This window comes from Heteronotia binoei, chromosome 19 (assembly GCF_032191835.1).
Source record: "Heteronotia binoei isolate CCM8104 ecotype False Entrance Well chromosome 19, APGP_CSIRO_Hbin_v1, whole genome shotgun sequence".
Lineage (NCBI taxonomy): Eukaryota > Metazoa > Chordata > Lepidosauria > Squamata > Gekkonidae > Heteronotia > Heteronotia binoei.
In genome coordinates, this window is record NC_083241.1 from 33,140,279 (window position 1) to 33,165,598 (window position 25,320).

The following is a 25,320-nucleotide window of genomic DNA, read 5'->3' on the forward strand; positions in this document are numbered from 1 at the left end:
CTAGAATTCCAGAAGAGTAGCTGTGCGGATCCAAAAACAAAGAGGAGTCTCGAGGCGCTGGGAAGATGAACACATTTTCATTCTAGCATCAGCTCACTTGTGAACTGGGTTCCCTCTAAGCTGCAGAGTCTCGTGAGCAAAAAAAAATCTACTTTGTGAGCTACTGGCATTCAAGTTGTGAGCCGCTGCAAAAACCGCTGTGCTCCGGGGCCATTTTTTCCAGAGCTAAGACAAAAATGTGTCAGCCAGAGGCTAAAAAACTGTGAGCTCGCTCATGCTAACTCAGCGTAGAGGGAGCACTAAAAGAACTAAAGGTGAACTAAAAGAAGCAGAAGGCACAGTGTGGATCCTCTTGCACCTTAAAGGCTAACAAAATCTGTAGCAGGGTCGGAGCTTTCATGAATTTCTGCTTGCTTCTTCAGTAACTCAATATCTGGTCACAAATTTTGTTAATCTTTAAGGTGCACGTAGACAATTACCAGGGCTCTTTTTGGAGCTGGAACTCCTTTCCATATTAGGCTACACACCCCTGATACAGCCAATCCTCCTAGAGCTTACAGGGCTCTCAGTACAGGGCCCAGAGATAGAATTCTAGCAGGGGCTCCTTTGAATATTAGGCCACACACTCCTGATGGAGCCAATCCTCCAAGAGCTTTCAGGGCTCTCAGTACAGGGCCCAGAGATAGAATTCTAGCAGGGGCTGCTTTGAATATTAGGCCACACACTCCTGATGGAGCCAACCCTCCAAGAGCTTACAGGGCTCTTAGTACAGGGTCCAGAGAGAGAATTCTAGCAGGGGCTCCTTTGAATATTAGGCCACACACCCCTGATGGAGCCAATCCTCCAAGAGCTTACAGGGCTCTCAGTACAGGGTCCAGAGATAGAATTCTAGCAGGGGCTCCTTTGCATATTGGCCACACATCCCTGATGGAGCCAACCCTCCAAGAGCTTACAGGGCTCTTAGTACAGGGCCTACTGTAAGCTCTTGGAGGATTGGCTACATCAGGGATTGTGGCCTAATATGCAAAGGAGTTCCATCCACAAAAAAAGCCCTGACTATTACTCTTTTCTACTGCTCTGGGCAAGGCCAGCCCTGCCACTAAGCAAACTAGGGCACTGAACTTACGGGGTGTCGAACAGGGTTCCCCCATGTGACTCCGTGATGTTATCGGTGCAGGGTGGGGGACCAGAAGTTAGCCTTGCATAGGGTGCCAGACAGTCTAGGGCTGGCCCTGGCTATGGGAAGACTAATACGTTGACCCATCTCGATCTAACGTGGGCTTTGTTAAGATTGCCAACTCTGGACTGTGGAATTACTGGAGATTTGGGGGTGGAGCCTAGGGAGGGAGGAGCAAAAGGAGGGGCCTCAGTGGTATATACCAGGGGTGGCCAACGGTAGCTCTCCAGATGTTTTTTTGCCTACAACTCCCATCAGTCCCAGCCATTGGCCATTCTGCCTGGGGCTGATGGGAGTTGTAGGCAAAAAAACATCTGGAGAGCTACCGTTGGCCACCCCTGGTATATAAGACCACACAGTCCACCCTCCAAGCTGCCATTTCTGCAAGCCGGCGTGGTGCAGCGGTTAAGAGTGGCAGACTCTAATCTGGAGAACCCGGTTTGATTCCCCACTCCTCCTCCATAAAGGCAGCTGGGTGAGCTCGGGGCAGTCACAGTTCTTTCCAAACTCTCTCAGCCCCACCTACCTCACAGGGTCTCTCCGAGAGTCCATTGGGTAGTGAAGGGCAGGGTATAAAACGAACTCTTCTTCTTCTTCTTCTTCTTCTTCAGAACTAATCTTGGTAGTCTGGGTAGGGTTGCCAGCCTGGAGATCTTCCACTTTTACAACTGATCTCCAGCTGGCAGAGATCAGCTCTCCTGGAGAAAACGGCTGCTTTGAAGGGTGGACTCTGTGGCATTGGACCCTGCTGAGGCCCCTCCCCTCTCCAAACCCCGCCCTCTCCCACCTCCACCCCCAAAGTCTCCAGGTATTTCCACCCCAGAGCTGGCAACCCTAATTACCTGTAATCCCACAGGATCTCCAGGTCCCACCTGGAGGCTGGCAACCCTCTACCCTCAGCCCTGGTAGAGAAGGGAAGAGGATATGGATGGGGAATAGAAAGACCAGGGTTTGGGGCGGGGGGGGGGGGCGGGGGGCTGTAGGGAGACCGGCTGGAGCCCGTGAGTTTATGCAAGATTTTCTTTCTGGCAAGCGCAGCCTGGTTGTGACATCAGCTCTGGTATTTCCAATCCCTGAGGGAAAGAAGGGGGGAGTGAAGAGAGAGAGAGAGAAGAAACGGGGGGGAGGGGAATAGCCCCCCACAGTGCAAAGTTCTGCAGGGTCCTAGATGTATGGAAAGATTCCACTGCCGTTTCGAGGCACCCGTGGGTGCGTGCGGGGAAATCGGCGGCCCGACCAGGCCTGGTTTGGCCTCAGACTCTGTCCTTTTTGCCGGAGCTGGCCACATTCCCCAGCGTGAGAGAGCGGAGAGCTGGAAGCCAGCCGCAGAGGGGAAAGCAGTTAAAATGTGGTCAGAGTTGACAGAAGGGGAGGGAAGCCTCTTCACAGCTTCCTGGCCTGCCGTTCCACAGAGGGGTCTGGAGATGCCCCCCCCCCCGCCCGGGCTTCTTTGGAACAGCTCCCTTCACCCAAGGGTTTCTACAAAAAAGCCCTGTGTGGAACAATGCTGACATCAGGGGTGTGGCCTAATATGCAAATGAGTTCTGCTGGGCCTTTTCTACAAGAAAGCCCTGTGTGAAACAGTGCTGGCATTGGGAGTGTGGCCTAATATGCAAATGAGTTTCTGCTGGGTTTTTTCTACAAGAAAGCCCTGTGTGAAACTATAGTGCCATCAGGGGGGTGGCCTAATATGCAAATAAGTTCTGTTGGGCCTTTTCTACAAAAAAAAGACCTGTGTGAAACAATGCTGACCTCGGGGGTGGTGGCCTAATATGCAAATGCGTTTCTTCTGGGCTTTTCTACAAGAAAGCCCTGTATGAAACAATGCTGACATCAGGGGTGTGGCCTAATATGTAAATTAGTTCCTACAGGGCTTTTTCTACCAAAAAAACCCTTTGCCTTCACCCAATCCCTCATCATTGCTTCTCCCTCCTCTCCAAAATCTAGCTCCCTTACAAGGCTGCCGATTCCAAGTATGGAAATTCCCAGAGATAGGATGGTGATGGTTAGGGTTGCCACCTCCCGGCTGGGGAAAACCTGGATATTTGGGGGTGGAGCTGGGGAAGACAGGGACCTCAGCAGGGTACAAATCAGCCATTGACACCAGGACACCTGGTGCCATAGAGTTTCCCCTCCCAAATTGCTAGAGCACCCGGAAAAACCATAGAGTCTTCCCGGACACTCCTTGAGTGGCCAGCGCGCAACATCACTGGTGCGATGACATCACTTCTGAATGATGTCATTGTGCCAGCGAGTCGGAGGAGGACATCACTGAAGGCTGTGGAGGTCTTGGCAACCCTGCACTCCAACCATGACCCCACGCTGCCTCTCGGGGCTCTTTGCCGTCTGGAAATCGGTCGTCATTCCCAAATTCCAGCCCCCGCCAGAAGGTTGGCCACCTTACCAGTGCAGCATGCGGATTTGACAGAGAGCAGAATCCTAGTAGAAGATAAACCAGTGGAGGGGAAACATCTTCCCAGCACACCCCTCTCTGAAAGGCAGGACTGATCCCCGGGGAGGCTGAACAAATTCACTGTATCAGAGAGCAGGAAGTGTTTCTTTCTTGATAGACTGGGGGGGGGGGGGGAGCTGTTGCAGCTTGCCAACTTCCTTCCTGACAGAAACTCTGAGGATTTTAACGACTTCCTGCTTCCAAGAAGTCCAGCTTTCCCATAACTCGCGAAGACGGGAAGCTGTGGATGCATTCGCATTTATTTCTAGCCCTAGTTTCTCCCCAGTCAGCACTCAAATAGGGTTGCCATCCTCCAGGTGGGGCCTGGAGGTCTGCTTTTACAACTGATCTCCAGATGGCAGAGATCAGCTCCCCTGGAGAAAAGGGCTGCTTGGAAGGGTGGCCTCTATGGCATTGTACCATGCTGAGGCCCCTCCCCTCCCCAAACCCCGCCCTCTCCAGACCTGGCATCCCTGCACTCTAACAGCTTTAAGAACATCGTTTTCCCCAACAACAATGCTGTGAGGCAGGCCAGGCTGAGAGTTTGTGATGGACCCAAGGTCACTCAGTGAGCTTCCACGGTAGAAGAGGGGATTTCGAACTCGGGTCTGTACTCTGTCTGCTACCCCACTCTCACTGGATGTGACTGACTTTCCCGAGTCTATGTGGGTTCTTAAGAACTCAGGTAAGTCTGTCTGCCAAGGAATAGGAAACTGCAGGGTCTGGCTTTAGGGCCCGACCCATAAAGTCCAGGAACTTCTCATCTGATGCAAACACTCACAGAACTTTCCAGAAATAGCCAGCCATGTCAAGTTCCTTATATTCCCCCCAGGCTAGAGCAGAATGCTGATGGAAGCTGAACTCGCACACAATTACCCCACGCCCCCACCCACCCCGATGACTGATTCCCCTGCTTTCCTTGATCCCCCAAGGCACAAACTCTGAATTCCATTCGTCACGCAAGGCACCTGGTTGCAAGATTCCTTCTGCATGTGATGCATCTCAAGTAGCTTCAAAGCAAGACACATACCAAGCGGACTACCTTCTAGAGTGGCACGAAACTGAGAATCGAGTCTCTCCTGTGGCAACTGAGTGTCTTCCAGACACAACGGTCATCCTGGCCTGGCCATCTTCGCCCAGCGGCGTGATCCCTAAGCAGTCTAGGACCAACATACCAGCAGGCCTTTCTCTCCAGGTATGTCCCAAGAAGAGCATTGAGCTGAAGAGAAAGAGAAAGAGGAGGAGGAGGAGGAGGAGAGAAGAAGAAGAAGAAGAAGAAGAAGAAGAAGAAGAAGAAGAAGAAGAAGAAGAAGAAGAAGAAGAAGAAGAAGAAGAAGAAGAAGAAGAAGAAGAAGAAGAAGAAGAAGAAGAAGAAGAAGAAGAAGAAGAAGAAGAAGAAGAAATTGGATTTAAATCCTGCCTTTCATTCCAAATCTTAGAGTGGCTTACAATCTCCTTTCCCTTCCCCTCCCCACAACAGACACCCTGTGAGGTGGGTGGGGCTGAGAGAGCTCTCTGAGAACTGCTCTTGAGCAGAACAGCTCTGAGAGAACTCGTGGCTGACCCAAGGTCACTCCAGCAGCTGCATGTGGAGGAGTGGGGAATCAAACCCAGTTCTTCCAGATAAGAGTCCGCACACTTAACCACTGCACCCAACTGGTGGTCTCCAACCCTAAGGACGTCCACTTAGCCACAATCAGAGCCAGAGGCTATTTTGGCCCTATGGAGGTCCAGGCCTTCCCTCCCATGCCACTTTCCCCCAACCTGAAACAGCCTCAACGGTTCTCTATTTGAAGAAACTCAGGTGTTCTCTGGCATGTGTGTCTTTTTTTTGTAGCAGGAACTCCTTTGCATATTAGGCCACACACCCGATGTAGCCAATCCTCCTGGAGTTTACAGGACTCATATAGTACAGAGCCTACTGTAAGCTCCAGGAGGACTAGCTACATCAGGGGACTAACATGCCAAGGAATTCTTGCTATGAAAAAAGCCCTGCATACACCCAATACATTGGTGGTGTAATCCCATGGTGCATTCATATGACACTGTGCTGTAGTGGCCACAGCACACAGACCAATGTAAACACAGAACTTGCTTTTCAAGCAGTGTTAAATCTTCAGCTGGGTTGGATGGGCCATTGCCTGGCAGCCATGTAGGTATAGAGGCCCGGAGGAATCTCTTCCACTTAACGATGTCTCCAAGGTCCACCATCTGTCTTGACTCCCCATCATTTTCGAGACACAGCCCTAAGGACTGGTTTTCAGTTTACTTGTAGAGCACAGAGTAGTGTGAACAGAGCGACGTGTATTTTCCAGGTTTGGTATGCTCCAAAGTGGACCCTCCAAAATCTGGTTGCATGCACCAAAGCTAGGAAATATGTGCCGTATCCTATTCACACAACCAGGAAGCAATTCTGCTAGACAACTGGAAACTCCCTGTCACTGACACACAGAAGAGAGAGATAACATCTATACTATTGTCTATAGCAAAAACTACGCTAGCTAATAAATGGAATGACAGGAAAATGCCATTGATAATTTGAAGGTAAGAATCTGGGATTATTTTATACTTACCAAATTAGCTTCTTCTACTTTAAATGTGTCTCCACGAGCCTATGAAAAAAAGGTAACAGAATTATTGTCTGTAGCAAAAAACTATGCAAGCTAATAAATGGAATGACAGAAAGTTGTTGTTAATTAATAATTGGAAAGTAAGAATCTGGGATTATTGTATATTTACCAAATTATCTTGTTCAACTTTAAATGTGTCTCCATGAACCTATGAAAAAAGGTAACAGAACAATGGTTTTTGGTAATTACTTATCTGACTCAAGAAGAAATACTTCCAAGGAATTCCTTGTATGAACATATGATATACTTTTAAGGATGTAATTAACAGATTCTAGTCTTGTTGTAAGAATGACACTATAGTAAATTGTAATGTTGAAATCATTTTAAAATAAAGTTGTTGGGAAAAGGGGAAGAAATCCTATTCACACAAAATGCTGAACGGGCATATTGAAAGGCTGACACATAGTGCACTTTCCCAGTACACACAGCAGCTACACCAACCACAGCTATTGTATAGAGTTGCCACCTCCAGTTTGGAAAATTCCTGGAGATTTGATGGTACAGCCTGGGAACCACAGGGTTTCAGAAGGGGAGGGGCCTCAGCAGAGTATAATACCAGAAAGCCCACCTTCCAAAAGAGTCATTTTCTCCAGGGAAACAGCTCTCTGTAATCTGGAGGCCAGTGGAAATTTTGGGAGATCCCCAGGCCCCGCCTGGAAGTTGACAACCATAACTGAAAAAGGGCCTGAAAAGCATGAGAAACTCTGATAACAAGTATAATTGGAGTTCAACTGATTCACCCAACAAGAAGGTTTAATAATTTCCTGAAGAGCACAACGTTGAAGTACTTTTTTAATGAGTTAAACAAGTTTTATTATCTATTAACGGGAATGTATTGCTCTGAAAGGATCGATTGGATTCTCTTCTCCTGACTAAAACAAACTGGGAAATCCGACATGGACAAAATGGGATGGTTTTTAGGACCCTGAGCAGCAGACACTCACCAACAGTCCTGAAACTTCCCAACATTTTTTTTAACAGCCTGTTGCTTATTCATTCAGATCAGGAGCAAAGCCCTGTCCAGCCAACAGGGAACGAGCAAGAGGGATAAACCAACGTCCCTGTGCAGGAACAGCAGCAATGTGAAGAAAAAGGCAAGGGAACCAAACTTTGCAGACCCTTTCGAGAACTGAAGAGACCCCTTCCTTGCAGCCTGTTCTCCTTCACACACTCACCATGAAGCCTGGGGGACCCCCCTGCAACTCAAAACGAGCCAGGAATGGACAGAGTTGAGATTTATTCCCCTAAAAAAGAAGGGGACGCTCCGGAGAGAGAGGAAGCTAGAACGCCTGCCACTGAACACCCAAGCTACCGGGTTGCACTTTCTCCTCCCAAATCCATCCAAGCTCAACCACTTTGATCTTGGCCGCAATGACATCTCCTGGCTTTTGGGACTTGTGGGCTTTGACGGGCTGTGGACTCTTCCTGCTCGTCCACGGACAACATTCCCAGGGAGACAGCGGGCGCTGGAGACAAATGATCCAGTGGGAAAACAATGGCAGGGTGTACAGCCTCCTGAACACAGGCTCAGAGTATGTGCCTGCCAGTCATGTGCGAGCAGACAGCAGCGCCAGGGTCTTGCTGGCAGACACCGCCACAGGCCAAGGTAGAAGGTCTCAAGGGAACACCAGGAGACAGGCTCCCAGTTTGCCCGTCAGGGCCAGTTCAGAGACCATCCGGGGACAAACGCGACATCCGTTTGGCTTTGGACAAGTCCCAGACAACTGGCGAGATGGAGCCATTGGGGACAGCAATGCCAATTCCCAGCGACCCCGGTCACCCACCGTTCGGCAACAACAGGCTGGAGCTGCTTCCTCCTCTTCCGCCTTTGCCTCTTACGGACCGGTCTATCCGCAGGCCTCGTACCCGCAGCCACCTTATGTAAACCAGTACGAGAGCTATGATCCCCAGGTGCCTCGTGCATACGACGAGAGCTACACCTACTATCGGAGCACAGGAGCCGGGGGAGGTGCCGTGGCTTCAGCCGCAGCCAGTGCCGGAGTCGTGTACCCTTTCCAGCCCAGGGTGAGGTACGAGGAGTATGCAGAAGACCAGAATCCTTATAGGACCCAAGGGTACTATCCCGTCCAGGACAGATCCTACGTGCAGCTACCCCAACAATTTCAGCCCTCGGATGGCTTAGACAGAAGGTACTCCCACAGTCTCTATCATGACACTGGAACTAGCTATGACCAAAATGTCCCACAGGACCCTTATTCCTCCTCCCAGAACCAACAGGCAGTGGGACAAGGAGTCCCCGTGGCAGACAACTTGCATATCAACTCTGGATCTCCTGTGGGTACTGGCACTCGATACGGGAACGAGCCATGGGTGGGGCAATATCCCCCTTTTGGAGAACAACCAGCAGAGCCCTATGTTCCTCCTCGCAACGTGGAACCTCAGCCACCTTTCCGGCCCTTAGACCCCCATGGGGTCCCTAGGCCTGAACCCTATCTTCCTATCAGGAATGCTGAGCCACCCCAACTGATTCCAGACACCCAAGGTGTCAACCAAGCACGGGTCAGCGTGGGCAGTATCTACAGACCCAATCAGAATGGACGGGGTGAGTCCCTGGTGGTTTGTGGTTGGGTCATTGGGGAGGGAAGGCGCAATGCATTCTGGGGCTGTTCTTTTGCTTCAGTCCTTAGGGGAGGAGGGATTCGGGCAGGAAATCTTTGAAGAGTGTTGGAGCACCTAAACGACTAAACCAGGGGTGGCCAAACTGTAGCTCGGGAACAATGTGTGGCTCTTTCACACATATTGTGTGGCTCCCAGAGGTCATGGACGAACTTAATGCAGGCTTACTATTAGATAAGCATGCTTAGCACTGGGACCTCGGTCAGCTTCTGAGTGCTGACCCATAGGCAGTGTTCCCTCTAAGCTGAGTTAGCTTGAGCTAGTTCACACATTTTTAGCCTCCAGCTCCCACATTTTCGTCTTAGCTCAGGAAGGATGACCCCAGAGCACAATAATTTCTGCAGTAGCTCACAACTTTAATGCCAGTAGCTCACAACTTTAATACCAGTAGCTCCCAAAGTAGAATTTTTGCTCACAAGACTCTGCAGTTTAGAGGGAACATTCCCCATAGGTAAGTGCAGGGCTTTTTTTTTGTAGCAGGAACTCCTTTGCATATTAGGCCACACACCCCTGATGTAGCCAATCCTCCAAGAGCTTACAGTAGGGGTCCTTGTAAGCTCTTGGAGGACTGGCTACATAAGGGGGTGTGGCCTAATATGCCAAGGAGTTCCTGCTATTAAAAAAAAAGCCCTGGGTAGGTGGTATTTCCGCCATGTGTGAAGCAGGGAAGGAGGGGGAAATAGGGAGGCTTGCAATCTCTTCTCCTCTACCACAGAGGTCACCCGGAAACCTAGAGCAGGGACAGAGAGCACAAGAGCCAAGGGAACCAGCCACTGGAAGGAGGGACTGAATTAAAGGGAGCGGTGTAGGACTCCCCCTTAGTTTCATCGCTCTTGTAAGAGCTGTATTTACTGAGACATGCGTGTAATATTTTGTTCATGTCCTGAGGCTCTCAAACAGCTGACATTTATCCTATGTGGCTCTTACATTAAGTGCGGCCACCCCTGGACTAAACATTTGTTGTGGCACGAATGCTCAGGAGCTAACCCGCATTTCACCAGATCCGTGAAGTCCTATCCTCTGTCCAAAGATGGCACATACTTACCAAATACGCTGCCGAATTTCATAGCCCCTCATTGCATCCACCACCCACTGAATTTCATAAACCCCCCCCTCCCCCAGTTTCAGCTAACAAAAACACACAAACATATACTTATTGCATTTTCTGCTTTGTCTGTCCACCGATCAGACCTGGCACGCTTAGCATTTATTACCTCGCACCGAATTATCTCCACGAAATCTACCTGTTTTTTTGCTAAAGCTTGCCCTGGCTTCAACTGTATATAAGTGACATCCAGACACTGCACAAGGTATCGGAAACACTGGCCGTGAAAACAGGCAAAAAAAGAATGAACGAGATGTACCGCAACAAACCGCGGGAAGTCACAGTCGTACATCCCTAATATAGACACATAACGACACGACGCATAAGCTCCCCACGGCGAACCTGTACAGCAAAGATATTTGACCGGTGTAGCCCACAATGAAGCAGGTGCAACCGATGGGCGTGCCTGGAATTCATCTGTCTGGTGCATTTTTATCCCACCCTTGTGCCAAGGATCAAAAGGCAGAACACAGAGTTCTCTCTCCCCCGTTTTGTCTTCAGAAATTCATTCATGGTTCGTAAGGGTGACCCGGGTGAGGGGTGCTGTCGTATCCCCTCTCTAGCCCCTTCTGCAGTCAAATGAGGCATGAGATTGGAATGGCCAGAGCAGTAAATTCCCTGGGCTTTAGGGACTGGCTTTGGGGGAGCCATAAGAGGGCTTTCTGCTGATTACCGTCCCCATTTGTAAGCACTTTCCACATGTAGGTACCAGGAGCGTGCGGGGCCCTGCAAGGGAACTCATCTGGGTGGACACACATGAAGCTGCCTTATACCGATTCACAGGGCTTTTTAATAGGAAAAGCACAAGAGGCACTCATTTCCATATTAGGCCGCACCCTCTGATGGCACATTGTTCCGCACAGGGCAGGAACTCATTTGCATATTAGGCCGCCGCCGCCACCACCCCGTGTGAAACAATGGTGCCATCAGGGGGTGTGGCCTAATATGCAAATAAGTTTCTGCTGGGCTTTTTCTACCAAAAAAAAAAAGCCCTGGTATTGTCTACTCAAGACTGGCAGCAGCTCTCCAGGGCCTCAGACTGAGGTCTTTCACCTCGCCAGCTCCCTGGTCCTTTTGACTGAAGATGCCGGGGATTGAACCTGGGAGCTTCTGCATGGCAAGCAGAGTCTCTTCCACTGAGCCAGAGGCTCAGATCAATGCATCTGAACACACATGAAGCTGCCTTATGCTCCGACTGGCAGCGGCTCTCAGGCGGAGGTCTTTCCCAGCACCTTCTACCTGGTCCTTTTAACTGGAGATGCCGGGAATTGAACCTGGAACCTTCTGCATGCCAAGCAGAGTCTCGTCCACTGAGCCAGAGGCTCAGATCAATGCATCTGAACACACATGAAGCTGCCTTATGCTCCGACTGGCAACGGCTCTCAGGCGGAGGTCTTACCCAGCACCTTCTACCCGGTCCTTTTAACTGGAGATGCCAGGGATTGAACCTGGGACCTTCTGCATACCAAGTAGAGGCTGAGCCGTGGGCCTTCCTTTATTGATGTGTTGACATTGGTCTTTCACCCTCTTTCCAAGGCTTAGGGAAGGAGTTGTCATGGTCCTGTGTATTTTTTTCTTGTGATCCGCACTGAACTATTCTTCCCTGACGTTCAACGCACGTACAGCTACACACAAGACTGAAACCTCACATTTTCCCAGGTCCCCTGTTCTCTTTTTAAAGTGTGCACGCACTGGTTAATACTTACAAACAAAATGCCAGAACCTCTTCAGCTTTCTTCTCCCTCTGCCCTAAAGGTCCCTGTGGACAAGCAGCTACTTGGAACTGTGGGAAATTCCAGCGGTCCTGAAAGATACCAAGTCCTAAATTTGCCTCTGAGATTAGACCCCCTCTAATTCCCATCCAACTTCCAGACAAGCAAAGGGCGGGGGGACAAAATGAGTTTAACCTCATTTCCTTCTGGCATCTCCGGGGTCTCTGGAGGCCAAAGGAAGCGTGACGTTTCTGGTCAGCTTTTTAAAGACAAAACGACCCTCAAGTTTGCCTTCTCTCTGTATTTTTCATCTATCCCCATTAGGAGGGAGCAAACGTTCTCAAGTTGCACAGCTTAAGAGGGAATCCAGCTGTTCTACACAATTCAGATAAAAACCGAAAACCCGAGTCCGTACACAGGGCTTGGGTTGGCTCCCAGAACGACTGCTGATTGGCAGTGACATTGACGGAGAAAGAAATGAACTGAGAAAGGTCCCCTTCTGTAGCCTGGCAGAGAGAAACAAATCAGTTTCTCCCTCTTTGGAGCATACCGGGTCAAGAATGTGACAAGCCCAGCTCTTTTACATAAGACTTTGGGAACCACAGAGTAAACAAATGAGCCAATGTTTCAGGCAGTGAACTTAAATTTTTCTTATGTCAAGTCATAGAAGGAAGCCAGTCCCATCCTTTAGTTTCACACTTAGAATTAAAGAAGAGCCCTGCTGGATCAGACCAGTGGTCCGTCTAGTCTAGCCTCTTGTCTCACACGGTTCCTCTGGAGGGCCAACAACAGGATAGAGAGGCAGAGGCCTTCATAAGAACATCAGAAGGGCCCTGCTGGGTCAGACCAGTGGTCTATCTAGTCCAGCATCCTGTCTCCCACAGTGGTCAACCAGTCCCTCTGGACAGCCAACACCAGGGCAGAGACGCCAAGGTCTTCATAAGAACATCAGAAGTGCCCTGTCGGACCAGACCAGTGGTCCATCTAGTCCAGCATCTTCACACAGTGGCCCACCAGTTCTTCCAGAGATCCAGCAACAGGACACAGAGGCCAAGGCCTTCCCCTGATGTTGCATTCTGGCACTGGGATTCAGAGGTTGACTGCCTCTGAATGTGGAAGTTCTCTTTAGTCACCATGGTTAGTAGCCACCGATAGACCTCCCCTCCATGAGTCTGTCTAACCCCTTTTAAAGCTATTTGTTCCTGTGGCCATCACTACATCCTCTGGCGGCAAATTCCACATTTTAATCACTCTCTGTGTAAAGAAGAATTTCCTTTTGTCCATCCTGAATCTACTGCCTATCAGCTTCATGGGATACCCTCAAGCTCTCACATTTGGGAAGAGGAAGAAAAACGTTTTTCTTCATCAATTCTCTCTAGTTAAAGGCAAACATCAAATCAGCGAGTGAAAAAGGGTTGGTTTGATGCCTCGTCCAGGTCTTGGCAGCCTTTGCAAATATTTGAGAGCCAGTTTGGTGTAGTGGTTAAGTGCACGGACTCTTACCTGGGAGAACAGGGTTTGGTTCCCCAATCCTCCACTTGCAGCTGCTGGAATGGCCCTGGGTCAGCCATAGCTCTCGCAAGAGTTGTCCTTGAAAGGGCAACTGCTGTGAGAGCTCTCTCAGCCCCACCCACCTCACAGTGTGTCTGTTGTGGGGGAGGAAGATAAAGGAGCTGCTCTGAGACTCTGAAATTCGGAGGGGGGGGCAGGATATAAATCCAATATCATCATCTTCTTCTTCTATTTGGGAAGAGCACAGGCAGGGCTTCTTCTTTTTGAGCCGGAATGCACAGGAACACAGTTCCAGCTGGCTTGATGTTGGGGTGTGGCCTAATATGCAAATGAGTTCCTGCTGGGCTTTTTCTGCAAAAAAACCCCCTCCTGTGCATAACAACTGTGAGGTCAGGGGTGTGGCCTAATATGCAGATGAGTTCCTGCTGGGTTTTTCTACAATGAAAAAAAGCCCTGACCACAGGTATCAAAAGCCTTCCTTTGCACCCCACCAAGTGTTAGATGCAGGTGTGTTAGGCTTTTTGAGGTGGGGAAACAAGGTAACAGCAACCTTCTTTGGAGGTTTTTAAACAGAGGCTAGACAGCAATGCTGATTCTGCAAACTTAGGCAGATCATGAGAGAGAAGGTAGGAAGGGTTGCATCAGTGCTTAGTTCTCAAGGCCTCTTCTTACACACCCAGGGAAATGCCGTTCGCCACTCTGCAATTTTTCTCCAGGCAGACCAAAAGAAGTTCAGGAACTTCAACTTTGCATTGAAATCTTGAACTATCCCTTTCCATTCATGGCTGTAGCCAATCTAAAAAACAAAACCCCAAAATTGGAAGGGGGGGGAATAATTTTCTAACTCTGCTAGGCCACCTAACAAGGCCTCCAATTCAACCTTTCGTTTCACATGATTCCAGTTCACTTTACCTTCTACCTTCACATCAATGAATTGTCCTGGAAGGCCATTCAGGAAAGGGTTAAAGACATCCTGGCGCCCTGTGTCAACATATTCTTCCTACATCGAACTACATCCAGGACTGTGAATTCTCTGCCAGTGTGATCGTGCTTGGCACAGCGCAGAGCTTAGTACAGAACGTGGTCCAGGGACAATTTTTCATTGGCTAAAAGGCGGTGTGGTTGACTGCAATGAAAAAAAAATATTGAAAATGTACTGGCAGTGCTGTTTATAAGCTCGGAAACCAAAGGAAGTCGGGTACAGCTTTTTCTTTCCTTCCACAGCCAGAGTGGTTTAACTGCATGAGAGCGTGGGATTAGGATCTAGGAAACACAGCTTCAGACCCCTGCACTATCCTGAAACTCACAGGCTGAGCTGTTCATCGCTCTCTCTCTTTACCCTACCTCACAGAGTTGTTGTGGGGTATTAAACAGGGAACTAGGTCAACTTGGGGAGGGACGGTGGCTTGGGGAGGGACGGTGGCTCAGTGGTAGAGCATCTGCTTGGGAAGCAAAAGGTCCCAGGTTCAATCCCTGGCATCTCCAAAAAAGGGTCCAGGCAAATAGGTGTGAAAAACCTCAGCTTGAGACCCTGGAGAGCCGCTGCCAGTCTGAGAAGACAATACTGACTTTGATGGACCAAAGGTCTGATTCAGTATAAGGCAGCTTCAAATGTTCATATGTTCAACCACGTATGGCAACATGAGCTCCGTGGAGCAATAATATGCTAAAAAGGGAAGGAAGGAAGGAAGGAAGGAAGGAAGGAAGGAAGGAAGGAAGGAAGGAAGGAAGGAAGGAAGGAAGGAAGGAAGGAAGGGAGGGAGGGAGGGAGGGAGGGAGGAAGGAAGGAAGGAAGGAAGGAAGGAAGGAAGGAAGGAAGGAAGGAAGGAAGGAAGGAAGGAAGGAAGGAAGGAAGGAAGGAAGGAAGGAAGGAAGGAAGGAAATATAGATGATGATGATGATGATGATGATGATGATGATGATGATGATGATGAAGAAGAAGAAGAAGATGACAGATAGACAGATAGATAGATATGTTTATATCAATTCAGACTGTGTTCCTAAGAGCATAGTGTTATGACAAAGGCTTTTTTTAAAAGCAGGAATGCACAGGAACGCAGTTCTAGCTGCCTTGGCATCAGGGGATGTGGTCTAATATGCAAATAAGTTCCTGCTGGGCTTTTTCTACAAAAAAGCTCTGTGTGAACCAATGGTGATGTCAGGGTGTGTGGGCTAATATGCAAATTAGTTCCTGCTGGGCTTTTTCTACCAAAACAACCCCCCTGTGTTAAACAAAGGTGATGTCAGAGGGTGTGGTCTAATATGCAAATGAATTCATGCTGGGCTTTTTCTACCAAAAAAAAGCCCTGGTTATGACTCTTCCCCTTCCAACACTGATTATTACATGACAACCTCTTCCTCTTTTTCTGCTCTGCTTGTGTAGGCCAAACTTTAATTGAAGCTAATAATCAGCCCACTGAATCCCTGAGCCCTTGCAAAGGCATACTTAGCAGGTCACCTCTTGCAAAGCTTAACTTAACAGTTATGATTGGTAACACCAACACCATCCAAACAGTTTATGTCCTGAATGGAAACGGCATAATTTACTTTGGATCTGATCATTTTCATTCCCTATGTAAAATGTCAGAGTGGCAATGGCAGAATCACCCACTTAGGCCTCCAAGACAGGTTTTGCAAGAGGTGACTTGCACGATCCACCTTTGCAAAAGCTCAATAGTTCCGCAGTCTGCTCAGTAGTTAGTAGAGATGCAGAGTGCTCTCAATAAGCTTTGTTTGACCTGCCATCTACTGTTGCCATCCTCCAGGCAGGGGCTGGAGGTCACCCAGCTGATCTCCAAACTACATAAATCATATACAAAGCTGCCTTATACTGGATCAGATCCTTGGCCCATCAAGGTCAGTATCGTCTTCTCAGACTGGCAGCAGCTCTCAATAGTCTCAGGTAGAGGCCTTTCCTGGCACCTAAAGCAAGGGTGGCCAAACTGTGGCTTGGGAGAACATGTGGCTCTTTCACATTTATTGTGTGGCTCTTGAAGCCCCCACGGCCCCATCAGCTGGCTTGGAGGAGGCATTTCTCTCTTTAAATCGCTTCTCCAAGCCAAGTCAGATGGTGGCTTGAAGAATCCATTTAAAGTTAAAGTTGCTTTCTTTCTTCCTCTCCTTCCCTCCTCCCCATCTTCCTTCCTTCCTTCCTTCCTTCCTTCCTTCCTTCCTTCCTTCCTTCCTTCCTTCCTTCCTTCCTTCCTTCCTTCCTTCCTTCTTGCCTGCCTGCCCTCAAACATCTGAGGTTTATTCTGTGTGGCTCTTACATTAAGCAAATTTGTGTGGCTCTTACGTTAAGCAAATTTGGCCACCCCTGAACTACAAACTGGTCCGTTTAACTGGGGGTGCCAGGGATTGAACCTGGGACCTTCCACATGCCAAGCAGATACACTATCTCTGTGGCACAGCCCCTTGCTACATTGTTTATTTAAAATGTTTTTCCTGCTTCTCCAGGAGAAAACGGCTGCTTTGGACAGTGAGCTACATGCCATAGGAAGTCCCTAATCTCCATTCTCCCGGGCTCCATCCACAAATCTCCAGGTATTTCCGAACCTGGAGTTGGCAACCCTAAATTAGCAGCCTCCAGCTCTGAGCAGGCTCTATCCCCTCTCCCCTCTGCCTCCACATGTCTCCGATTAGATTTATTTCCATTGTATTTCCGTATATGTACAATGGTCACTTAGCAACAGCTCAGCCGAGCGTATTTATCTTGAATTCCCACTGGGGTTTTGATTCACCGCTTAGGCGTTGGGGTGATTCCACCCACTCACCCCCTTTTCCCATTTACAAGATGCCTTACATCCTGAACACTCTCTCCCTCTACGCTGCCTCGAAGGAAGGTGCTGAATGGGAGACGTCGGAGAGGAGAGAGGTAGCAGCAAGGTCTGCCTTGACCTTGCCTGGCCTGAAAAAATTCCTTGACAGTTTTCACAGGAGAAGGAAGAGAAGAGGAGGGGGCAGGAAGCCGTCTCTTGGCCGCTCTCCCATCTGTGTAATTCACTGCTGGCTTATCGGAAATTCCCTGCGCAGCTTCAATTACCCAAACCCTGTTCCGCCTATAAACAAGGTTTGCGGAGCCCAGCTAGCAAAATTTGTGGTCCATTCTTTAGGCCACAAAAGGCGATAACCTTGTCCAGTTCTGCACTGCAGCCCCCAGAATTATTTCAAATACGGTTTCCAAATGCCCTCTTTTTAGAGAACTCTCTCTCTCTTGAATTCATTCTCTTTGGGGCTCTTTTTAAAAAATGGATGAAAACGTCCTCCTTTGAGGTTTGGAAGGTTAGTAGCAATTATCACAGCCGGGGTTCTTTAAAACGAGAAGCAGCCTCATGGCACAGAGTGGTAAAGAAGAAGAAGAAGATATTGGATTTATATCCCTGCAGTACTGTGATCTGAACTCTCTGCTCATGACCTGAGTTCGATTCCAGCGGAAGCTGGATTCAGGTAGCTGGCCCAAGGTTGACTCAGCCTTCCATCCTTCCGAGGTTGGGAAAATGAGTCCCCAGCTTGTTGGGGGGAAAGTGTAGATGACTGGGGAAGCAAACCACCAATGGCAAACCACCCCGTAAAAAGTCTGCTGTGAAAACGTCACCCCAGAGTCGAAAACGACTGGTGCTTGCACAGGGGACCTTTCCTTTTGTTAGGAGCCCCGTGGCGCAGAGTGGTAAAGCTGCAGCACTGCAGTCAGAGCCCTCTGCTCACGACCTGAGTTTGATTCCAGCGGAAGCTGGTTCAGGTAGCTGTCTCAAGGTTGACTCAGCCTTCCATCCTTCCAAGGTCGGTCAAATGAGTCCCCAGCTTGCTGGGGGGGAAGTGTAACGACCGAGGAAGGCAATGGCAAACCATCCCATAAAAAGTCTGCCGTGAAAACATTGTGAAAGCAACGTCACCCCAGAGTCGGAAACGACTGGTGCTTGCACAGGGGACCTTTCCTTTCCTTTTCCTTAAAATGAGATGCTCTGTAGTACTCACTTGTTTGAAGTAGTCAGTCAGGAAATAGGTCCCCCTTTTTTTTTGCTTTTCAAAATGTGGCAACCAGTATTCCTTCTAAGCTGAGTGAGTGTGAGCTAGCTCACAGCTTTTTAGCCTCTAGCTCACATATCTTTTTGTCTTACTTTAGGAAAAATGACCCCAGGGCAAACTGATTTATGCAGGAGCTCACAACTGTAATGCCAGTACCTCATGAGGTCAAATTTTTGCTCACAAGACTCTGCAGCTTAGAGGGAGCATTGGGGGCAAGCCGAATTTCAAACATTATTACCCAGACTTAAAGGCAAGGTGTGTGTCACTGTAGGGTGGTCGGCTCTGGGTTAGGAAAGACCTAGAGATCTAGGGCAGGCATGGCCAACGGTAGCTCTCCAGATGTTTTTTGCCTACAACTCCCATCAGCCCCAGCCAGCATGGCCAATGGCTGGGGCTAGGGTTGCCAAATCCAATTCAAGAAATATCTGGGGACTTTGGGGGTGGAGCCAGGAGACATTAGGGGTGGAGCCAAGATCAAGGCTGTGACAAGCATAACTAAACTCCAAAGGGAGTTCTGGCCATCACATTTAAAGGGACGGCACACCTTTTCAATTCCTTCTATAGGAAATCATGAAGGATAGGGACACCTTTTTTTTGGGCTCATAGAATTGGACCCCCTGGTCCAATCTTTTTGAAACTTGGGGGGTATTTTGGGGGGAGGCACTAGATGCTATACTGAAAGTTTGGTGCCTCTACCCCAAAAAACAGGGCCCCCCCCAGAGCCCCAGATACCCGCAGATCAATTCTCCATGATTTTCTATGGGAATAAATCTCCATAGGGAATAACAGAGTTCCCAGCAGACATTTCCCTCCCCTCCCCCCGCTTTCTGACGACCCTGAAGCGGGGGGAGGGCCTCCAAACCGGGGGATCCCCTGCCCCCACCTGGGGATTGGCAACCCTAGCTGGGGCTGATGGGAGTTGTAGGCAAAAAACATCTGGAGAGCTACTGTTGGCCAGCCCTGCTCTACGGGATGGAGCCTGGGGAGGACGGGGTTAGGGGAGGAGAGGAAGGGTCCTCAGCAGGGTATAATGCCGTATATTCCACCCTCCAAATCAGCCATTTCTCCAAGAGCACTGATCTCTATTGTCTGAGCAGTCAATTTAGAACGGATAAAAAGAAGACGACGACATTGGATTTATATTCCGCCCTCCACTCAAGAGTCTCAGAGTGGCTCACAATCTCCTTTACCTCCCTCCACCACAACAGACACCCTGTAAGGTGGGTGGGGCTGAGAGGGCTCTCACAGCAGCTGCCCTTTCAAGGACAACCTCTGCCAGAGCTAAGGCTGACCCAAGGCCATGCCAGCAGGTGCAAGTGGAGGAGTGGGGAATCAAACCCGGTTCTCCCAGATAAGAGTCCGCACACTTAACCACTACACCAAACTGGCTCCTTCACCCAAAGAGTGATTAACACTTGCAATTCACTGTCACAGGAGGTGGTGGCGGCTGCAAGCATAAATGGCTTCAAGAGGAGATTGGAGAAACATATGGAGTAGAGGTCCATCAGTGACTCTTAGCCACAGGATATAGATGGAACTCTCTGTCTGGGGCAGTGATGCTCTGTATACTTGCTGCTTGTGGGGGCACAGTGGGAGAACTTCTAGTGTCCTGGCCCCACAGATGGACCTCCTGGTGGCACTTGGGGGTTTTTTGGCCACTGTGTGACACAGAGTGTTGGACTGGATGGGCCATGGGTCTGATCCAACATGGCTTCTCTTATGTTCTTGCGAGATCAGTTGCAGGAGTGGAAGATCTCCAGGCCCCACCTGGAGGACCAGGACAAGCATGAGATTTGGGGTGGATCAAGCCTGATCTTGTCCTATCTCAAAAGCTACGTGCAGCGGGAGAAAAAAGGGGGAGCCCCCTGGGTTAAAGTAGAATTACCCACAACGCTTGGCTGCAACAGCTTTGTTCGCCCGAACCAAGCCTTCAGCAAGTGCCACTCCGCAAACAGGTAAGATCACCTACAGATTCTCCGGCCCTTGTCTTAGGGTACCTACTGCCGGGCCGGGCCTGGAGGATCCAGGCTAGCCCAATCTCAAAAGCTAAGCAGTGGTTGGTATGTGGATGAGGGGGCCGTCAAGGAAGTCTGGGGTTGCTACTCAGAGTCAGGCAATGGCAAACCACCCGTGAAGTCCTTTCGCCTTGATCCGGATAGCCCAGGCTAAGCTGATATCATCAGACCTTAGATGCAAAGTAGGGTCAGCCCTGGTTAGTTCTTGGATGGGGGGCCAGAAGGGAAGTCCAGGGTTGCTACGCAGAGGCAGGCAATGGCCAACCACCTCTGTTCTTCTGCCCTGCCCTGGATGGCCCAGGCTAGCCTGATTTCAGAAGATTTTGGAAGCAAAGCAGCGTCAGCCCTGGTTAGTCTTTGGATGGGAGACAAGCAACGAAGTCCAGGGTTGCTACGCAGAGGCAAGCAATGGCAAGCCACCTCCGAACGTCTCTTGTCTTGAAAACTCTACCGGGTCACCAGAAGTCAGCTGTGACTTCATGGTGCTTTCCACCACCAGCCGCCTATCTCTGCTTTTTAAATCCCATCCTCCTCCGAGGAGCCAGGAATAGCATAAATGGCCCTTCCCTCCCTGTTCTATACTCACAACAACCCTGGAAGGCGGTTGAAGCTGAGCAACGAGGCCAAGGTCACCCCGCAAAGGTTCACACCAGGTTAGAGACTGGAACTCAGACCTCCCAGCCCGACACACTAGCCACTAATATACCACACTGGTCCCCCTACTTGAGAAGTGTCCCAATATGATTTGGCAATAACTATCCGAGCACATAACCAAATTAATATGAGCACATGAACACAACAACAATATCGTATGGCATTGTGTGTAGTATAGCCAGGAGATCCTAAGACTGTCTGGCAGCCAGCAGTTCTAGCTCTTTGAGTGTTAATGCACCGCTAGGTGGTGAGCTTAGACTTGTTTTTTCAGGCAAGAGATGTTTCAGAGATGGTTTGACGTTGCCTGCCTCTGCCTCCCAGCTCTGGTATTCCTTGGAGGTCTCCTGTCCAAATACTAGCAGGGGCTGACCCTGCTTAGCTTCCAAGATCTGACAATATCAGGCTAGCCTGGGCTATCCAGGTCAGAGCTACACGAACACATGAAACTGCTGTACATTGAATCAGACAGTCAGTCCATCAAGGTCAGTATTGTCAACTCAGACCGGCAGTGGCTGTTCAGAGTCTTGGACAGAGGTCTTTCCCATCACCTCCTGCCTGATTCTTTCAACTGGAGATGCCAGGGATTGAACCGGGGACCTTCTGCATGCCAAGCAGATGCTCTCCCACTGAGCCATTTGCTGTAACACAACAAGATTCAAATCATGCCAGGGGTTATCCCTGCTGCAGGGGAAAAACACTTCATCTCTTGACAACCCATGATATGCACCAGGATATTTTTACTTAATTTTTATAAACTATGACCAAGGGAGGCCAAACTGTGGCCTGGAAGCCACATGTGGCTCTTTCACGCATATTGTGTGGCCCTCAAAGCTCCCACCCCCCATTGGCCAGCTTGGAGAAAGCGTTTGTCTCTTTAAATCACTTCTCCAAGGCAAGCCAGCCAGCAGCTTGTAGAATGCATGCAAAATTTAAAGTTGCTTTCTTTCCACCTTCTCTCCCTCCTACCTCCCCATCTATTTTCCTTCCTTCCTTCCTTCCTTCCTGTTTTGCAGCTCTCAAACATCTGACATTATAAACATATGAAGCTGCCTTCTACTGAATCATACTCTCGGTCCATCAAAGTCAATATTGTCTACTCAGACTGACAGCGGCCCTCCAGGGTCTCAAGCTGAGGTTTTTCACGCCTATGTGCCTGAACCATTTTTAGTTGGAGATGCCGGGGACTGAACCTGGGACCTTCTGCTTACCAAGCAGATGCTCTACCACTGAGCCACTGTCCTTCTCCTAAGACATTCATGTCTTGTGGCCCTCAAACAGCTGCCCTTTATTCTATGTGGCCCTTACATTAAGCAAGTTTGGCTATTCCTGACTATGACACACACCCCCTCCAAAAAAATACCCTTTTCATCTCATGCATCAAAACCTGAAGACCCGTTCTGTTAAAACACTGGTGCTCAGTTCAGGGAGACCCAGATGGGAGCTCAATTCTGTTTCTTTAAGGGAACTGCTCAGCTCAAGAAACAGTTTTCCCGGCTTCCCATTCCCCCAGAATCCCCAGTGGATTACATCATCAAGAATGACCAAGCAAGGAGTCAGGAAATGAGCGCCAGAGAGGTGACGTGATTCTCTCTGGGGAGAAGAGCTCCAGAAACAAGAAGACATTGTTCTTTTTTGTCCTTGGAAACACAACCTGGGGGAAGGGGGGGTGGGGAGGAAGGCTTCCACTGAAATGTGCAAAAGACAGGCTCAGTCAAGGGGTGTAGATGTCATTTTTATGGGAAAAAAACCCCGCGCGGCCTTCTTGCATGCTTTTAATTCACAACACGAGACTGCACGCTTATGAACTAATCTGAACTAAGTCCTTCCCCCAGGCCTGCCGCCAGAACATATGCTGCTGGATCGGTCCCGAGGTCCGCCTTAGCTCAGCATTCTTCGCAAGAGGTCAAGCTACCAACTAGGGTTGCCAACCTCCAGGTGGGACCTGGAGTTTTCCCAGAATGAGAAATGATCCTCCCAGACTACAGAGATGAGTTCCCCTAGAGAAAATGACAGCTTTGGAGGGCAAACTCCCTGGCACCTAGGGCTGCCAGTCACCAAGTAGGGATGTTCAGAGCAGTGGAGGAGGAAAAAGAAAAGAACAATGGCTGTTAAGGCAATTTAGGACCAGGGTTTTGGGTTTTTTAGAAAAAGCCCAGCAGGGACTCATTTGCATATCAGGCCACACCCCCTGACATCACTCTTGTTTCACACATGGCTTTTTTGAAGAAAAAGCCCAGCAGGAACTCATTTGCATATCAGGCCACAACCCCTGACACCATCCTTGTTTCACACATTGCTTTTTTGTAGGAAAAAGCCCAGCAGGAACTCATTTGCATCTCAGGCCACACCCCCTGACATCACCCTTGTTTCACACATGGCTTTTTTTAAAGAAAAAGCCCAGCAGGAACTCATTTGCATCTTAGGCCACACCCCCTGACATCACCCTTGTTTCACACATGGCTTTTTTGTAGAAAAAGCCCTGCAGGAACTCATTTACATCTTAGGCCGCAACCCCTGACACCAAGCCAGCTGGAACTGCGTTCTTGTGCATACCTGCTCAACAAAAGCCCTGGGGTGACCAACATCCAGGGGGGAGCTGGAGATCTCCGGGGATTACAAATGATCTCCAGACAACAGAGATCAGTTCCCCAGGAGGCAATGGCAGCTTCAAGGGGTGAACCTGTGCATCCCCTACCATGTTTCTTCTCTTCTCCAAACTCCATCCCTCCATAGGCTCCACCCCCAAATCCCCAGGACATTCCAAAGCTGGAGTGGGCACATCGAGTCTGGCTGCTGTTGTTCATTCAAAGGACATAGGAGGAGCTAAGAGCAAAACACAAGCAAGAATGAGATACCCACTTTATTTCTGATTGCATGCCTCTGAGCTTTTCTAGACCAGAGGTGTCAAACATGTGGCCTGGGGGCCAAATCAGCCCCCCGGAGGGCTCCTATCAGGCCCCCGAGCACCTGGCTATCTGCTTCCTTCTTCCTTTCTCTCATTTTCTTCTGCATCACAGCTTGCTTTGCCAGGCTTGCTCAACAGCACAGAGATACAGAGTAAAACCTCTGTTTTCTCCATTGGCTGAGGCTCCTCCCCTCCTGGTGCCTTGGGGTAGGAAGAAAAGAGCCAGAGCTTCCTCTGCCCAGTTCCCTGGGTTGCATGGGAGAGATACAAAGAAAGCACCTTTAAAACCAACAAGTGCTAATGTTTTAAGCATGTTTTAAGTTTGTTTGGTGTAGTGGTTAAGTGTGCAGACTCTTATCTAGGAGAGCCGGGTTTGATTCCTCACTCCTCCACTTGAACCTGCTGGAATGGCCTTGGGTCAGCCGTAGTTATCACAGAGGTTGTCCTTGAAAGGGCAGCTGCTGTGAGAGCCCTCTCAGCCCCACCCACCTCACAGGGTGTTTGTTGTGGGGGAGGAAAATAAAGGAGATTGTGAGCCGCTCTGAGACTCTTGAGTGGAGGGCGAAATATAAATCCAATGTCGTTGTCTTCTTTAAAAAAATCTTTACTTCTGTTTGTCTGTGTCCTTTAAAAAGTTTATATCTCTGCTACCTAATCTTAAATAGGTACACACATGACCCAGCCAGGTCTCATTTATGTCAGATCCGGCCCTCACCCGTTTGACAATCTTTGACACCCCCGTTAGACAGTCTTTTCAATCGGCAGTTCCTTTCTAAGCATTCTCTAGCTGTCAGGGAAGGCGACTGTAAGCCACTCTGAGACTCCTTTAGGTAGTGAAAAATGGGGTATAAAAAGCCAGCTCTTCTTCTTTAACCCCTTGCTTCTGGGTCAGAGTGGATAGAGAGAGTGACGGGTCTGGTCAGCTTCACAGCTGAGTGAGGATTTGAACCTGGGTCTTCCCCCTCCTTGAATGACACTCTAACCGAGGGATCCCCAACAAGCAGATTTTTCAAAATGTTGCTTTTGGCAGCAGCTACTACCACAGCACAAAGATCTCCACTCTGTGACTGAAGTTGAAACTGTGGCCACCATTTTGGGGCTTCTGCCTCCCGTGGCAGCCATTTTGTGGTTGCATCCCCCATGCTATGTTAGAAGTCCTAAACAGCTGGGGACCCCTACTCTAACCACTCCACAAAACTGACAGCAAATGGCAACATGGGAATAGCCCATTCAATGCTAGGGAGGAGGAAGAAAAGAACCACACAGGCATGGAACAGGCAGCTTAGCTAACGGAAGCACTGATTTCATCAACTCCAGAGGAACCGTGAGGCAGGCACGAGGAATACAAGTCTGATTTGCCAAAGCAATGAGAGAGACCAGGCAAGGACGAGCAAGGTTGTCCACTATGCCCTCAAACGAATGCCACGCATTAGTCACACAACATTAGCAGCTGGAAACAGCAAAGAAATCCCAAAAGGGCCGTTAAAAGCATTAAA

At 49.3% G+C, this 25,320-nt stretch overlaps 1 protein-coding gene across 2 annotated transcripts in view; it reads left to right on the plus strand.

Annotated features, from left to right (window-relative positions):
* The first annotated feature begins 7,274 nt into the window (after positions 1–7,274).
* LOXL1 (lysyl oxidase like 1) overlaps positions 7,275–25,320 on the plus strand; it is a 39,007-nt gene continuing 20,961 nt past the window's right edge. For both annotated transcript variants that reach the window (XM_060260165.1, XM_060260164.1), the window contains exon 1: positions 7,275–8,822. In XM_060260165.1, coding sequence (XP_060116148.1) covers positions 7,631–8,822 — 1,192 coding nt within the window. In that variant the 5' untranslated portion in view covers positions 7,275–7,630. The remainder of the gene's footprint in view (positions 8,823–25,320) is intronic.